Below are 17,428 nucleotides of genomic sequence, written 5' to 3' on the forward strand. Positions count from 1 at the left end.
TCTTCTCTAAACTTGTCCTTCAATGCCTCAAATGTGTCGGTGGCATCATCTAAAGTCTGCTCTGCTGTGGATGGTCCTAACTCAAAAGTCTGTATATCATAATCCTCTGCTAGGATCTCACCCTCATATTTATCTGCTGCCGGTGTAGCTATCTGTAGTTTTCGGGATCCAGTCTCATCTCGAATCATCTTGGACATCTTTGTAGCCTTCTTCTTCTCTGTTGTCATATGTGAACGTCCAACAAGGCTCTCTAAATCAATTGCACTGTCCTCGTCCTCAATTACGATCACCCTAGTCAATCTTTCCTTCAACCAATCTGGGATATTCGATCTTGTCTCTTGAACTTGAATTTCTTTATGTACTATTTCTTCTTGTCTGGGAGGAGATGTTACTTCATTATCATTATCTAAATCATAGTCTTGGAGAGATCCATCTGACGAAACATGCTGTGCCTGTCCTTCCTCCTGCCTGTCATTTTGTACCATCGACTCCATGGACTCTTCCACTCGAACTGTTCTATTTTCCGGTCTGGAAGAAGTACCTGGTGTTTGATCTTTGTTAGCACCTTGCTTTTTCTTGGAAGACTCTTTCTTTTCTGATCTTTCCTTTCTCTTTGAACCTCTCGAATGGAGATTGCCCTCACTGGCACATCGAAGGTTACCTTCACCTGAATTCCTAGGATCAGGATTGCCTTCACTAACACTTGCTCCACCTTCGGCTGGTTTATCTTCCAAAGTGAAAGACATAGCTATGCCTTGTTCTCTCAACTTCTGATGCTGAACGTCTACCCATCTGCGAGTACAAGACAAGACTGGTGCCATCAAATCATCTAAATCCACGACCTCGGGCTCATTCCAATTCAAACTTATTGTTTTGCTTTCTCTATCATATGAAGACTGGATGTGCCTGCCATTGTCCTGAGCTTGGTCGGCCACTCTGTAAATCCTGCATTTCCTGATGAAATCCAAAGGCAATCTAGAATGTATCTTACGTTTCACTTCAAGATCATCTAGGAGGTTCATCATAAAATCTTCAATTTGGTGCTCATTTCTAAATCTTCTACCGACCGTCTCCTCTAAATGTCCATGGGGATCAAAACTATTCCTCCAAGCAAAAGATGAAAAAGAATACAAGGCTAACTCCTTTTCTGCGTCATCCATGGCTAAGACATTAGGACATACCTCAACTGAATTACCCAAAATAATAGGTACCTGAACTCCATTCTGATGTCTGTGTCTGAATGCCTTCACATACGCTGCCAACTGCCTTGTTACTTCAAGTAACACAATTCTGTCTGTCGGATACCTCGGCAACATGTATGGGGGTACAGGACATCCATGCACTCTAATGTAAGTGAACTTGGGAAACTGAATGAACCAAGCACCGTACCTCTTGATGAACTCCTGGGCATCCTGAGATAATCTGTTGTGAATCCCTCCTTGCAACGTCCTTGTGATGTTCATCGTGAAAGTATCATTGACTAACTTGTAGTTCTTTCCTGGCGGATGATGCAAGTAGGTATAGGATTCACAAGCTCTGACCTCGCTAGGTCCTCTTCCAATCACTCCTCTGTGAGGTAGTCCTGCGTACTCAACGCTCCTGATTAAGGCATAGATGACGTATGAACTCATGTGGAAGGACTTAGTAGCCCTGAGTCTTCTCAACTGTACGTCCAAGCAATGGCTAATTATTCTAGCCCAATGTATTGTACCCTTTCCTTGAACAATCACCTGGATGAAGTAAAACATCCACTTCTCAAAATAGAAGGCATGAGGTGCTCCTGTAACTCTGTTGAGCATAGTAATCAAATCTCTGTACTCCTCCTGGAAATCAATCCGATGCGGTGTGTTCGGTACCTTGCTTAGACGGGGACGACTCTTGAGTAGCCAGTTCTTGTTGATTATGCTTAGGCAAGCATCTGGATCATCATCGTACATTGATCTGGCTCCTTCAATGCTCTTGTATATCATGTCCCCGTGCTCTGGAAGATGGAAGGCTTCACTTATGGCTTCCTCTGAAAGGTACACCAAAGTGTTTCCCTCATTGGACACAATTGTCTTGGACTGTGGATTGTAGTGACGGGCACACTCGATCATCAACTCGTGGCACTGAATAGCTGGAGGAAAACCGGCCGCCTTGATGATGCCACTCTCTATTATTCTCCGGGCGACAGGTGATGGCTTGCCGATGTAAGGGACCTCTCGAAACTTCTTCGTGCTAAAGTTCCCCAGGTTTGTATCTCCAATGTTGCTCCACTTCGACACGATCTTGGTCTCCACTTCTTCGATCTTCTGATCTTCTTTCATGAGAGCCGAGCGGCTGGTGGATGCTCCCGCCTTCGGGGTCGCCATACCTACACAACATTTCATTATAAGAAATAGATTTTGCAATAAATAACATAAATAAGAGAGATAAATTTTTTAGGAAACATCATGATAAGTCTCTAGAGTTATCATTTCCTAAAATAAACGATTGAGCTAAGAGAAATTCAAAAATCAAAATTTCAAAACTTGAAATATGACGATGAATGAATAAAGCAATAATAATTAAAATCGCCATACCTCGATAGAGAGCTAACTCTAGAATGCAAAAACAAAATTCGCCTAGGCAAAAATTGAGGTATAAAATAGTCTTCAATGTGGTCTCCTCAAAATTGACTTTGCCACCTTTGGAGTGAACGTGATCTTCAAGTATCGCCCTAGACGTGGTCCCAAATGATCTTCAAATTTGTCCTTGACAAATCGCTCAAACAAATCCTCCAAGTCTTTAGCAAATTCGCCTTAATGTCTCCTCAAGTTCGCATTTGGTGTGGTCTTCAAATTCGCACCACCCTTGATAACTAAGCGCCACCCTTGGTTTGAATTCGCACCACCTTTGAACACACTTCGCACTATATTCGCCTCTTCTTAATTCGCATGAAGAAAGGTAAAAATGATTATGTGAAAATGAAATCTCTCACCCTTCATATATAGCGCGCTCATCCTTTCACCCCTTAGGCCGACTTGCTTAATAAAACCATTTTTTTAAATGATTTGCAATAAAATAACAAGGCCGACTTGCTTAATTGAGCGCTCCAAATCGATTTTTATTAATTAATTAATTAATTATTAATGCCTTGCGTTTTTTAAATGTGAATTTCGATTTTTAAATAAAGGCAAAAAATAATTAATAAAAGATAACGCCATATTAAATGCTAAATAAAATGGATATTCAATTTTTTAAATTGATTTAGCATTTGAGGAAAATTCAAATTGCTCACTTGGCGCCAAAATTGGAAAAAAGGAAGGGACGTACCTCATCGCTCTGGTCCCTTGGAGAGGGACAGGAGCGATCCATGATTTTGGTCTTGATTTTGCATTTCTTACGTCCAACTCCTTCATCTTCGCGTTGAAAATCGATCGTCATGATGAGTCCTTCGAATTTGATCATCTTGCATGCGTACTTAAATGCCTTTTGAGTGTTCATCGCCCTTGTCCCTTGGAGAGGGACAGGAGCGATCTTCAAATTTCCACGTTCAATATGCATCTTTGTTCCTCGATCTTTCATTGTTAGCGAATAACATCTATGCTCATTCCTTTTGCGCTTACTCCATTTGTCTTCATTATGTGTTTGGACGTATTAAAGGGACCATCGCCCTTGTCCCTTGGAGAGGGACAGGAGCGATCCACGTTTTCTCCTTGACCTTGGCAACTTTACACTTTGATCTCCTTTGCGATGTCCTTCAAACATCGTCCTTCACTCTTCCTAACCTCGCTTCGCTTTGATCTTGAAGGAACGTGAGTGTTTTTGATAGTATCGCCTTGGTCCTTGTCCAAAGGACAGGAGCGATGTGAGGCTTTTACATTATTTGGCGATGTTTGGACGTTCAACACTCTTGCGAATTATCTTCAAACGATGCCTTGGACCATATGCTATCTTATGACGTCTTGACTTAGCTCGAACTTGAAGCAAAACGAGGAATCCAAAGCAAATCGCCCTGGTCCCTTGGAGAGGGACAGGAGCGATATGGTCCATATGCTCATTTTGGTGATTACTTTACGTTTGAAATCTTCATGCATCACCTTTCTATCTATCCATGGACCCTCCAAGACGTTGCGAACCCTTGATCTTACGTAAATCTTGCATAAAATGGCCAATATATCCAACATCGCCCTGGTCCCTTGGAGAGGGACAGGAGCGATCCTTCTTTTGTAGCCTTATCTCACTTTGCCAGGTTCCAAGTTTATATTCAACGGACTCGTCCTTCCTCACTCCATTCGTCCATGCCTTGACATCATCTGTAACTTTGCAAGAAAATCATTTATATCAAAAATCGCTCTGGTCCCTTCCTGAGGGACAGGAGCGAACTAGGCATCTAGCACTGTTATGGACGTCCCAAAAATCTTCAATTTATATTCAACGCATTTATCTCATGTTTTTCCTTGTTTTTGAACGTAAACTTACCTTGACCTTTAACTGGATTTTGCATAATGAAGGAAATCGCTCTGGTCCCTGGGAGAGGGACGAGAGCTACAAGGTACCTCGCCCTGGTCCCTTGGAGAGGGACAGGAGCGATTTGGTCAATATAGGTCATTTTCCTTCGTTTCAGCATCTCAAATTATATTCATTTGGCAAAGCATCTTCTTTTGGACGTCCTTAAATCATTAAGTCATCAAAATTTTGCAAGGACAAGGCGAAATTTGAATTGTAGCTCCGGTCCTTCACTGAGGGACAGGAGCGATTTTCCTCCTGGAGGAATTTCTGTGCTCATGAAAATCTTCAATTTATATTCAATGGAAAGATATCGCCGTTCTCCATCACTTCCAACTTGAAATTTGTCTGGACTCTGCAGGGATGATGAAATATTTGAAAATGAGCTCCCGTCCTTCACTGAGGGACAGGAGCGATTTTGCTCCTACAGGCCAAAATAACATGATTTTTCACATTTTAACACTTCACGAGGTGGAAACAAATCAATTCCAATGCCCAGGATCAAAATAAAAAAAAAAGTCAAAATTTGGTCAAAATATTCAATCAGACAAAAATTCACATTTCACTGTCAACACTTAGACAAATTTAAGCTCTGCATCAACATTCCAATTGAAAATTAGACCATTTTGGCGAATTCATTGCATTCAAAATTTGCATCCTAGAAAAGGAAGCTCAAAAGCTCTCAAAAACGACTGGATTTTGGCCTGAAAAGACAAAATTTAAAACCCTAAGGCTTGACCCTAAATCCAGACGACTAACTAACTAGCAAAATCCTAAAAACGAAAGCAAAAGCGAGCGAAAGACAAGCAAAAAGAGGGGGTCCCCAGTTGCGATGGGGCGATGTGTGAAATGGTCACAACAGGTCTCCATGCTTCCTAATGTCCTGATGTTGTCTTTGGATTGGATAGATGAATCCTTGACGTTTTATCATTTTCTGACTTGTCAAGAGTGCCATGTTTTATCAAAATATCTCCTTAGGAACTTCAATTTTATGACTCCAGTCACCTCTCTTCCATGGGTGCATTTGAGATAGCCACAAAGATTATGTCTTTAGGCATGAATCCACTTGACAAGGAAAATTGCGGTCCTAGGCGCAAATGAGAGCACAAATGAGAGGCAGAGGAGGAGGATTTTGAGGTGAGGGAGGAAATCCTTGACTGGAGAGGAAATGCGCCCATGAGCGTGCCTGAGCTTGTAAGAAGGAATTTCTCCACACTTAGTCAAATCTTGATCATTCCATGCCATTTGAGGGGTGGGCGCATTTTAGAGGGGGTCAAGGAATTTTCCTTGCCTTAGTCAAATTTTGAGTCACTTTGTGAAGTTGGGTGCATTTTAGCAGCGGAGGAGGAATTTTCTTTCCCTCCTAGTGATTTGTGCTCCAAGAGAATTCCTTGGCACACTTTGGGGGTGGAGGAGAATTGTTGAATTAAGGAAGAATCCTTCCCTCCTCGAGATTTGCACTATAGGAGATTTCCTTGGGCGCACTTTGAAGGTGGAGGAGGATTTTCCATGCTGTTGAGACATGGACCAGCTAGGACTCGAACCTAGGACCTTCCATATGCTGTTGGAGTGCTCTACCACTGAGCTATTGGCCCCCCCCCTTGGACCAGTCCATCGTCGGTCCGGGTGTGGCTTATTTCCAACCCCAACACCCCCCCTTAAGCCACACCTCTCGTGTGCTCGAGGCTCCTAGCCTGGACTTGGCTCTGATACCATGTTGAGACATGGACTAGCTAGGACTCGAACCTAGGACCTTCCATATGCTGCTGGAGTGCTCTACCACTGAGCTATTGGCCCCTCTTGGACCAGTCCATTGTCGGTCCAGGTGTGGCTTATTTCCAACACCAACACATGCCTTAACCAAAATTTTGCTGCCTTGGACTGACTCTTAGAGCGCAAATAAGAGCTCGAGGAGGATTTTTTCCTTGGGGGCAAAATCATGTTGATGTACTGAATTGTTTCCTTGGGCGCAATTTAAGGGTGGAGGAAGAATTTCTATCATGAGCGCAAATCCACCTCTGTGAAGGATTTTTCCCATATAGCCAAATTTTGGCCATTTTATTTCATTCCTTAGTGCAAATCCACCTTTGTGAAGGTTTTTTCTCATACTTAGCCAAATATTGGCTACTCAATTTCATTCCTTCTACTAGTAAATTCCTTGTTCTATCATTGCAAAATTTCATTCCTTCAGTGCAAATCCACCTCTGTGAAGGATTTTTCTCATACTTAGCCAAATATTGGCTATTCAATTTCATTCTAGTGAATTCCTTGTTCTATCATTGCAATCTCTTCCTTGGACGATGATATCATCCCCACACAACGAAGTCCTCTTCTCAGCATCTAAAGCTTTGTTCTCTCATCAGTCCTGAAAAGACAAGATAACGTTGTAATCTTGCAAGTATTAATCAAATCATAAGTTAACAAAATGCAAAGTTCAAAGGATAATCAATAAACACAATTTAGTTTGATAATACTTTGAAAACCCTAATTTTTGACTTGACGACAACTATCAAGGCTCTATACTCTTTAATTTCCATTCCATACTTAGGCATTTCATCACCTCCAAAGACCAGAATCCAAACCAACAAGACCTTATAAGTTATAACTCGTTCCTTAGGGTCGGGAGATGACACTAACCACAAAAGACTTGGTTTATTCAACGAAAAGAGGGGGGTCCCCATTTGCAATGGGGCAATGTGTGAAAATGTCACAACAAGCCACAACTTGGAATTCCATTTTAGATGTCAGAATTGAACCAGGGTCTCCACAATGAGAACCCAACGATTTACCCAATTAAGCTCAACCCCTTGGACATGGAATTTTTTATTTTATTCAAGTAATATATATATATATATATATATATATATGTAACATGCTCTGTAATGGGTTTTTTGTGAGGATTTTATGGTTGCGGAACATAGATATCGTATGAATACAAATGTGGCATTGATGTTTGTTGTAGTGCTTTTGTATTACAAAAATATAAAACAAAGAATAATTATCAAGATATGTGATATTAACAAAGAAGTGAAAGAGTGCTTAAATTTCTATTAATAAAGCAACAAGATAAGAACTTAACTAAAAGGATATTCCTAAAGTCTATCCTAAAGACTTAATTGACCATTATAAACTAAATATTACAACTACTTTAATACTCTCCCTTAATAGTCAATCTACTAACTACACCAAGTTTATCCTGAAATTTTACAAATTTGTTAGTACTCAAGGACTTGGTAAGAATGTTTGCAATTTGATCCTCAGCTGGACAATATCGCAACATCACTGATCCATCTTCTACATGTTGCTTGATGAAATGGCAATGAAGCTGCACATGTTTGGTATGCTTGTAGAAGTTTGGAATCTTGGATACTTGGCAAGCTTTGGCACCTCTTGATTGTTGCAAAACAAGGTTGAAGGCCTTGCTTGAGACATTTTCATGTTAGAAAGCATCCTTTGAAGCTATATTGCCTCGCATACTACTTTGACTGTTCTTTGATAATCTGCTTTTGTAGAAGAAAGAGCTACTGCATTTTGCTTCTTGTTGGTTCATGTGATTGCACTCGTGCCAAGACTGTAAACATATCAAGAATTGGATTTTTTGCCATCAACAAAACCTGCCCAATTGAATTTGTGTATCCAACCAGCCTATTATATTTGCTTTTGTTGTATTGAATGCCAAAGTCGAGCATCCCTTCAACATATCTCAACATTCGCTTTGCTACAACCCAATGTTTTACCTTTGGTGCTGTCATAAATATGGAAATACAACTCACAACATAGCTCAAATCAGGTCTAGTGGCTATAAAATAGACAAGTCTTCTCACAAGTTGCCTAAATGTGACTCATTTATTACCTTTGAGTCCGTTTTTGTTGAAAGCTTCAATCCTTTCTCCATAGGTGTAGACGAGATTTTGCAATTTGTCCTTTTGAACTTGTTGAGCAAACTTCTAGCATATTTAGATTGAGAAATAAAAATATGATCACTTGTATGCCAAACTTCTACACCAATGCAATAATGTAGGAGGCCTGAGTTAGTCATATCAAAAGCCTTGCTCAGGTTCAATTTGATCTATGTTACCCCAAGTTTTTGAGATGGGGACAAGGGGATGTGTTTCAGGGATGAGGAGGGGAGGGAGGCCATTATTAGGGGATGTGGGGGGACGACTATTAAAAAATATGGAAAATTTCAGACATTTGTATGATAGGATTGATAAGGCAATCATCATATACACCATATAACCTTAACACATAATATTAGAGTTCAATTGAGATTCCCATTTCATAGAAAGCAACAAACAAATTTAGTTTTAACAAAATATAAGTGCATTCATTGACAATGTGCATATATACTATATAAAAATTATAATAAAATGCCCAAAGGCTGCAAGTTTCAACTACACAATGACAAAATTATAGAAATATGAAGCTGTCCCAAACCAATATGTTTTAACATTGCATCAAAATTGGAGTTTAATCACTACCTCAAAATCAGAGTTTAAATCACTACCAATATGACAGGTTGTCTTATCTTGATTCAATGGAACCCCAAGCAATACATTATGTTCCTTATCATCAGCTTGTGTAGTATCTTTGGGATCGACATCCCAATGTACAACTGGAGTTTATTGGTCTTGAAGCTGCAAGGCATTATGCACAACCGCCAACTTCTTTGACCGTCTAGAGGTAAGCCTATTCCTCTTGACTATTTAGATGAAGGTATATTTAGACCAATTCCTCTCTGTAGTAGAGGAATTAGCAACTTGTGAAAGGAGATGAGTGGCAAGCATCCTCAACTCTAGTGCATCTTTGCCATGCCATGCCCACTATTCAGTGGGGTCTGTTTGAGCTAATGTAGTTCTATCCATCCTTGCGTCTAGTCTACTGAATGTTGGGCCACAAAGATTCACAAAAGCTAGCAATTGTGCATTAAGTTTGCTAGACTCCTTCTCAGTATACCTTTTTCCAAGGACCTTCATGAAGCCTTGTTTCACCTCTTCATCATTAGATGGAGGCATTCTTCCAGGTCTTGCTGCACAATTGGGGATTTAAAGAGTAGGCTGTCACGTGAAGTGGGATGTTCATAGTGTTCCACCGTTGTGACATAATGGGCCTAATGTGCTCCTTACAAAATCCCAAATTAGGGTCCATGCTATGAATTGCTTGCTTCATCAATCTAAGCATGTTGTCAAATGTCTCATAAATCTCTCCAAGGTTAAGAGAGTCAGTATCAGCGTATCTTATGATACACACAATAGGTGAGATGCCAGAGTAAATATATTTGCAAAGAACAAAAATAATTTAGTAATCTACAATCTATTAATAAAATCAGCAATTAAATAATTAAGCCAACAATATATTAATATAATATCAATAATAAAATGAAAACCACAAATTTAATACTAAAATCAGCAATGCATTAGTTAATAATAAAAACAGAAGTTTAATACTAAAATTAGAAAGTTAATAATAAATTCATAAAGCTAATACTAAAATCAGAAATTTAATACTAAAATTAGAAATTTAATACTAAAATTAGAAATTTAATACTAAAATCAGCATTTAAAAAAAAAGGACAATCTTAAAAAAAAAGGACAATCTCTTACTTCATTGTGGACCACCAATCATTGTTGAGAATTTTTTGTGTCAGTTTTCCTTCATCTATGTTTGCCTCTGCCCATCTAGCTCACTTTGAATTAACCACTATTAATTGTAGAACCTCATGCACCTCAATCATCCTCTTCAACACAATAAAGTATCTAACATATCTGGTTTCCACAGGCTCAGGGAATTCCTTCCTTGAAAAAGTCTTAAACAAAGCAAATAATATGTGATGATTGCAAATGAACATCTAAATGTCTCTAGCTTTTGACACCATTGTCTTCACCAAATCTATTTTCCCAATGTCTTTTAATGTGTTGTTCAACATATGAAAACAACACGAGGTCCAAAAAATGTGCTTGTAAGCATCCTCCACCATCAATCCAACTAATTTGCATACACGGGCTGAATCAGTCACTACTTGTACAACATTAGAGGGTCCAACCTCTTATATGGAATCCTTTAAAATCTGATATTGTATGTTTGTATCCTTCTCTACCTCAAACAATAAATAGCTCTAAGAAAATAAGGGCCTGATGTCTAATATTGGTCCACCCATCCATAATGATAGAGCAACCATCCCTTATCCAAACTTGTCTCAACTTTTCCATCATTATGCTTACCTTGGAATACTCCTTAACAAGGAGGGAGGTGTGAAGTTGATGATTTTAGGGGGAACATATGGAGGACCAACAACAAATGCATCTTTGACATTTGTTTAAAATATGGAGAGTGTGCCACATGAAATGGTAAGGCATTAGCATAGAAAAAAATGACAACAGAACTATTAGCTACATCTCATGATTGCATGCTAAACACACTTGTAACGCTAGTAGACCTTTTCTTTCCTCTTTGATTCTCATGCTCAATATTAGCAATACCACTAGACAATGACCCACTAGGCTGCATAGACTCCATTGGTTTTCCTTTTTTTTGTTTCACCCTCCATGTGCAACCTAGTCACCTTGGCCTTCTCAGCTAATGTTATGGTTCTACATGCTTTTATCCCTTGACAATGTATGCTTAAAAGATGGGAGTAAACTCTTGTGTAGCCGCCCCTATAGTCCTCTTTGCAAATATGACACAGCCATACTCTACTTTCCCCTGAATTTTGGTTTTTAACATCTATGGGTATTGCAAATTGTAAAAGAGGTTTTATTGGGTTAAATGGCCTCTTTGCAGGGCATGGAAATGGTTTGTGTACATTCACACTCCTTGAAGAACTTCCATTGCATGCTTGTTCAATTTCAATTTCTTGACCCTCACTATTCTCGTTGCTGCTAGTGCACATTGTTTTTATTTATTTTTGGTTTAAATTTAAATGACAGCGGCAAGTGCAAACATAGAGCATAGACAAACAAAAAAATCCTCCGAAGTATTTGAAATTTTGTAAAATACAAAAAAAATGTAAAAGAATTTGTAAAAATAAACAAAAAAATAGTGAACTTATCTCAAATCATGGAGACTTGGTTGTCTTTTTCTTGTTACTCATTTCTCTCCCATTCTTTTACTTGGTTTCTCACAGCTGTGCTCTTCCTTTTTACTTCTCTTGACAACTTGCAAAATGACACAAGTGAGCTCCTTTCTTGGTTTTGAATGTTATAATGCTTTTTTAGGTCTAGGTCTCCTTTGTTTTTTTAATTACTGTTGTGTTTTTTCTTTTTTAAAATGAAACAAAAAGTGCCTGGGCTGCAGGGGAGGTCGGTGGCTGTTTCTGACCTGTCCCTGCATCCCCAGGACGTTGATGCACCCAATTTGGCTGGGGACATGTCCTCAGGTCCCTCCAAGCCATGAACATTCTATAGAGGACATGCCAAGCTTTGTATTTTCTCTTTCGCGGTGTTTGATGATGATGATGATGTTGGACATTCTACACCATTTTTTAATGTATGCTAGGTCGTTGGTCTCCTTGAAGCTAGTTCTCTTGGCTGCAAGGAATGGTTACTTGTGGCAAGGGGTCTTTCTTTTACAGGGTTGTTTGAACGTTCTGTAAAGGACAACATCAAGCTTTGTATTGGCACTTTTCCTGAGTTTGATGAAAGTTTTGGCACTTCTGCTCTGGTTTGTAATGTATGTGCATTGGTCTCCTTCAAGCTACTTCTCTTGGCTGCATGGAATGTTTACTTTTGGTAAGGGGCCTTTCTTTGACAAGGTTGTTTATATTATGCGCCTTTGTTGTAACTTACTATTGTAATTTGTAACTTATGCTGCTTGTGAAGTGTATTATCAGAAGTGGCTATAGGAACAAAACTAGAGCACTTCAATAAAATCTCAGAAAGGTTTAGGTGCATTGACATGTACCATTTTACCTTTCATTCTTGTAAGGGAACATGTGGCATATGGATATTATCTAATTTAAGTCCTGTTGCTAAACATATGGTGCTTGACCATGTCCACTCTGAGGTAGAAGCTGTATTGAGTGGTCAAAATGTTTCGATCCTTTGCACTGTTTGTTGAGTCTTCACTTTTTCCCTTAGTATTGTTACTAGCATGTTTCTTATAAGATGGAAGATCCGGTTGAAAAAATCCTGCTAGATTATTTAATATTTGTTTACTGGAAGTCAGGAAGTATACACAGTCAGCAATTAGTTGCATGAATCTCAACATCAATGTTTCTGAGTCAAGTATTTGTAATTTTTATTTTTTCAAATTGCCTTTCTCTGCTTCTTTTCTGTGCATATGGTTCAAATACTTAATGAATAGTTGGAGCCATGTCCTTCTACAGTATTCCTGTTTCCATCTTCTGTTTATTTCGACTTTGGTGATTATTATGAGGTCATTTGAAGCAAGTTCTTTTTAATGTCTCTGCGATATCTATATTTTAAGTGGTCTGCAAATATTCGAGGATTTTACAGGTAGTTTGAATTTGTTCTGACCATAAAATTTGGTTGCGATTGTTTTCTTCCTTTCTTGGATCTTTATGTTGATTGGCTTTTGCTAATTCTTTTTATTCACATGCACATCACAGACATGTCAGTGAAGTGGTATGGATATTTGTTTTTCAAAATTTTTAATATGAAGCGTTGATTTTAGATGTTTGCTATTTGATGGCATCTAATCTATAATTATTTTATTTTGTGGTACAGTTGGTGCCAATGGGTCAGGCAAGACAAATTTTTTTCATGGTATGTAATCCGCTTTTTGAATGCGGTAAATAAAGGGGAAAGTATTAACATGTATTAAGATATTCTGGCTATAAATATTCTAGATTCTACACATGGAGTGGAGTCTTAAAATTTGCAGTTCCATGTAAATACTGGCACACGGTAGCTTTTTTTCATTCCCTTTTTAAGAGTTTAGTGTTAACTTGTGATTCCATGAATTTTTGGTCACTAGCGATACGGTTTGTCTTGAGTGACCTGTTCCACAATCTTCGTGCTGAAGATAGACAAGCACTTTTACATGTAAGTCTATCCTTTTGTAATTTTGTTTATTGAATATGGTCAGCACTTGTCTTCTTTTTAAAATTTTTTTACTAATCAGATTGATCTATTAATGGTTTATTATCCCAATGGTAGGAAGGAGCAGGCCATCAAGTGTTGGCGGCATTTGTGGAAATTGTATTCGACAACAGTGACAATCGCATTCCAGTGAGTTCTGGATATCTAGTTTATGTTTTTTATGGTATAGAAGAAAATACTATGGTTTAAGTTCTGGAAAAGCAGTGATGACATCCATTATGTACATGGATGCATACTCACATTTGGAAAATAAATATAAATCAGATTGATGTCTGTGAAAAGCTTACCAAAATGAAAAATGGTGGGTGTATGACAGCTGTCAAAGCTTTTAAAATACCATTAATTGACCTATCAATGTCTTCAAACGATACACACACACACACACACAAACACACACGTACACATACATACATATACATGTGTGTGTGTACAGTAAAAAGTTTCGTTAATTACAGAGATTTGTATATATATAGACATGCATGCATACACACATATATGTGCACATACATACATGTGTGTGTACAGTGTATATTAATGTGTACATACATACATACAAGTATACAACCATCTATACATACACACACACAGATACAGCATACACATATATGTGCACATACATACATACATACATGTGTGTGTACAGTGTATATTAATGTGTACATACATACATACAACCATCTATACATACATATACACACAGATACATACATACATACACACTAAGTCACAAGGTTCGAATTCGACAGCCATGAAATTCGGATGAAATTCGACAAGGGAAAAATTCGGATAAAATTCGCCTTCTATAATTTTGTCTATTTTTAAATATATGTATACTTCTAATAAATTATCAGAATAGCGACCCTTGTTGGAGAAAATCTGAGGGCGACCCAGCAGTTGCAGACACCCATGACCCAATAGATACAAAGCATATACAAAGAATACCCACGACCAGCTGAGTTGTGTTTAGAGGCGGATAGCAGTGCTTTATAGAGGAAATTCAATTAAATTCAATTTTTTTTATAGAAGTTTGAAATTCGATTAAATTCGAACCTCATCCATGAAAATCGCCGTATCCTGTGACTTAGCATACACACACATACATACTGTCATGTCCCTACCTATTAACAAACTTCTATCCATCTTCAAGCAATGAGAAAACAGGAATAAATTAAAGACACTTGATCGGTCAGTGATTTGTTTGTTAAATGATTAATATAAACAAACATAAAAGACAAATAGAGTTAAAGAATAAAATTGCATAATAAATAAATAGAATTACTTTAATGTAGCAATAACACACGTAAAAGGCAGCGATTAATATAATCAAGAAAAGACAAGTGATTAGGTATATGATGCAACACTTTAACTAATGGTAAGGCAATGACTACAAAGAAGATTAAGAGCAGGGATTGGAAAAGATACCTTTGTATGAAATATGATGTTGCAAAGGATGGGAACCCTTCGCCTCCACTAAAGGATAGACATAAGTGAGATTTGTATTTATGGAGAGGGCATCAGATATATAATCGGCATCTATTAAAGAAGATCAAGCAATCGTCAGCGAATCATGAAGACATATCAAAATCAGTCCAGCATATCGAACCATTCAAAGCAGGTCAAATCTATTTAGCAGATTGCACAGCCAAAGCATTTCTCATAAGATAGGGAGCAGCAATCACAAAGGAAACCAGTCCAATTCATCACAGAAGAATTCTAATCATTTCAGATTATTATTGTCAGACATATATTCAGTGGTATATTTGATATTTCTGCCAATCATTGTCTTATATATGTATACAAGTTGTTTAAATATATGTTCTTATGATAGAATTTCAAATGTGCTTGATTGACTGAAACCCACCTTGTATGAAGGGCCTGGGGTGTAAACAAAAGGGGTATACAAGGGCTAAGTAAGTAGGCCGTTCTAGAGTTGACCATAATGGCTCCTAGAACCAGAGGGCACTTACGTAGAGAGCCAACTAACCCACTTATGACCTCCACCCAATTCCGCAAGATGGCACTTGTCTTTAGGGAGATGAGACATGGATGGGGAAAGCAGGTACAAGCCACTAAGGAAGCAAGAGGGCTGTGGTAGATATCCACTCATGGGCTTAGTGTAGAAATGGCTTTGGGTGGACCTGTCATGTCTCTTCCCCCAAACCCTAATTATGCTTGTGTAATATCATTATCTGTGTATGAAGTGGTTTGTCTATATATATATATACTATGAATGCAGGATTCCAATCCCTGATCACAGTATTAAAGGGATATTTACTTGGTAAGATGTAACCCTAACTGTAATTTTTTTGTAAACTATAGTGCTAATTCTAGGGCAAATTAGGAAGGGGACATTACAGATACATACATACAAAGATACATATGTATGTATATACATATACACGTACACACATACACAAACACACATACATACATACATACATATGATTAGTGTCTACAAAAGTTTTACCAAAATGAAATGGTGGTGTAAGACAGCTGTCAAAGCTGATGAAAGTACCACAAAATGAACCAACTGTATGTCATCACAAACACACAACCTATGTTACTGAATTGGCAGAAAAATCCTGTGTACTCAGGTACGTTTCGTTTTGGAATCAGATTAAGTACAGAATGCCTGTTGAATTGGGCAGGACGGGCTGGGTATTTCTTCAGGGTGGATTTGTTTACAGTTGTCAAAGACTGTACCCAGGTGATTCCAACTTAAATGAGGTGTTATCACAGTGATTCTAGTTGTGGACAAAACGTCATTGCATTTTGTGTAACTTGTTTATCATAAAACATGGGACCAAAACCCTACATGACAGTATTTTTGACTGCATTTTTACCAGCAGTAGCAGACAAGGAAGAAAGGGCTATTTGATCTAGACTCTGACAGAATGGTTTACCCCTTTTTAGGTTGCATTTGCATTGCAGGCTAACTTATGTTATTTATATTGAACTATATTAATTAGTATGAAATTGATTCTTTATTAAGTTTAATATTTTTTTAGTACATATTTTTGATTTTATTGTCAATATTATTTATTATATTAATTTTTTTTATGTGTTTTTTTATGAATGCCATATTGAGTGGTAGTTACATTAGTTGGTTTTAAAAAATAGTTGTATCCATATTTGGTATGATATTCGTATCCATATCTATAATTCTGCCTTAATATTTAGAAATTATTATTAATATTTAACATATTAATTTTTATAATGTAGTATAGATTTATATGAATAGGGTATTATATACTAGTTTTTTGGTTGGAAATATGTATATTTATGATTTTATGTGTTTTTTGTGCCAATGTACGTAGCCCCCCTACAAAGAATTGTCGTACTGTGCATTGTATCTATGTACTGGTACCCACACCCAATTCCAATTCAATAACTTAGCATTCAACTATTATTTAGTTCCTCTCACCTTGATATATGTATCAAATTGAGAGGAATCAAGTGCGTGTCTATATATATATGTCTTTGGAAAGCTTACCAAAATGAAAATGGTGGTGTAAACCAGCTGTCACATTAAATGAACTTACTGCACCTTAACACAATCACACAACTATCACGTAGTTCCTCTTAGCTCAAAATACTTAGTCCTTTACACCTTCAAATTATATATATATGTCTTTGGAAAGCTTACCAAAATGAAAATGGTGGTGTAAACCAGCTGTCACATTAAATGAACTCACTGCACCTTAACACAATCACACAACTATCACGTAGTTCCTCTTAGCTCAAAATACTTAGTTCTTTACACCTTCAAATTACAACCACTATTACTCTTTCAGATTCCTTATTTTAATATAGATGAGAACCAATTGACGAATCTTGAAACCATAGCTTGACAAGCTTTATTTGGTTACCATGGCCCTAGCCTACCTGTTTACCATTTC

The 17,428-nt window shown here is 37.8% G+C and overlaps 1 protein-coding gene across 1 annotated transcript in view; it reads left to right on the forward strand.

The window, feature by feature from the left end:
* Positions 1 to 17,428, forward strand: part of LOC131066381 (structural maintenance of chromosomes protein 3) — a 152,014-nt gene that overhangs the window by 13,031 nt on the left and 121,555 nt on the right. The window contains exons 3-5 of the mRNA XM_058001134.2: positions 13,155 to 13,193; positions 13,405 to 13,472; positions 13,587 to 13,658. Of these exons, the coding sequence (XP_057857117.1) occupies positions 13,155 to 13,193; positions 13,405 to 13,472; positions 13,587 to 13,658 (179 nt within the window). The remainder of the gene's footprint in view (positions 1 to 13,154; positions 13,194 to 13,404; positions 13,473 to 13,586; positions 13,659 to 17,428) is intronic.

The sequence above is a fragment of the Cryptomeria japonica genome, chromosome 3 (assembly GCF_030272615.1).
Source record: "Cryptomeria japonica chromosome 3, Sugi_1.0, whole genome shotgun sequence".
Classification (NCBI taxonomy): Eukaryota; Viridiplantae; Streptophyta; class Pinopsida; order Cupressales; family Cupressaceae; genus Cryptomeria; species Cryptomeria japonica.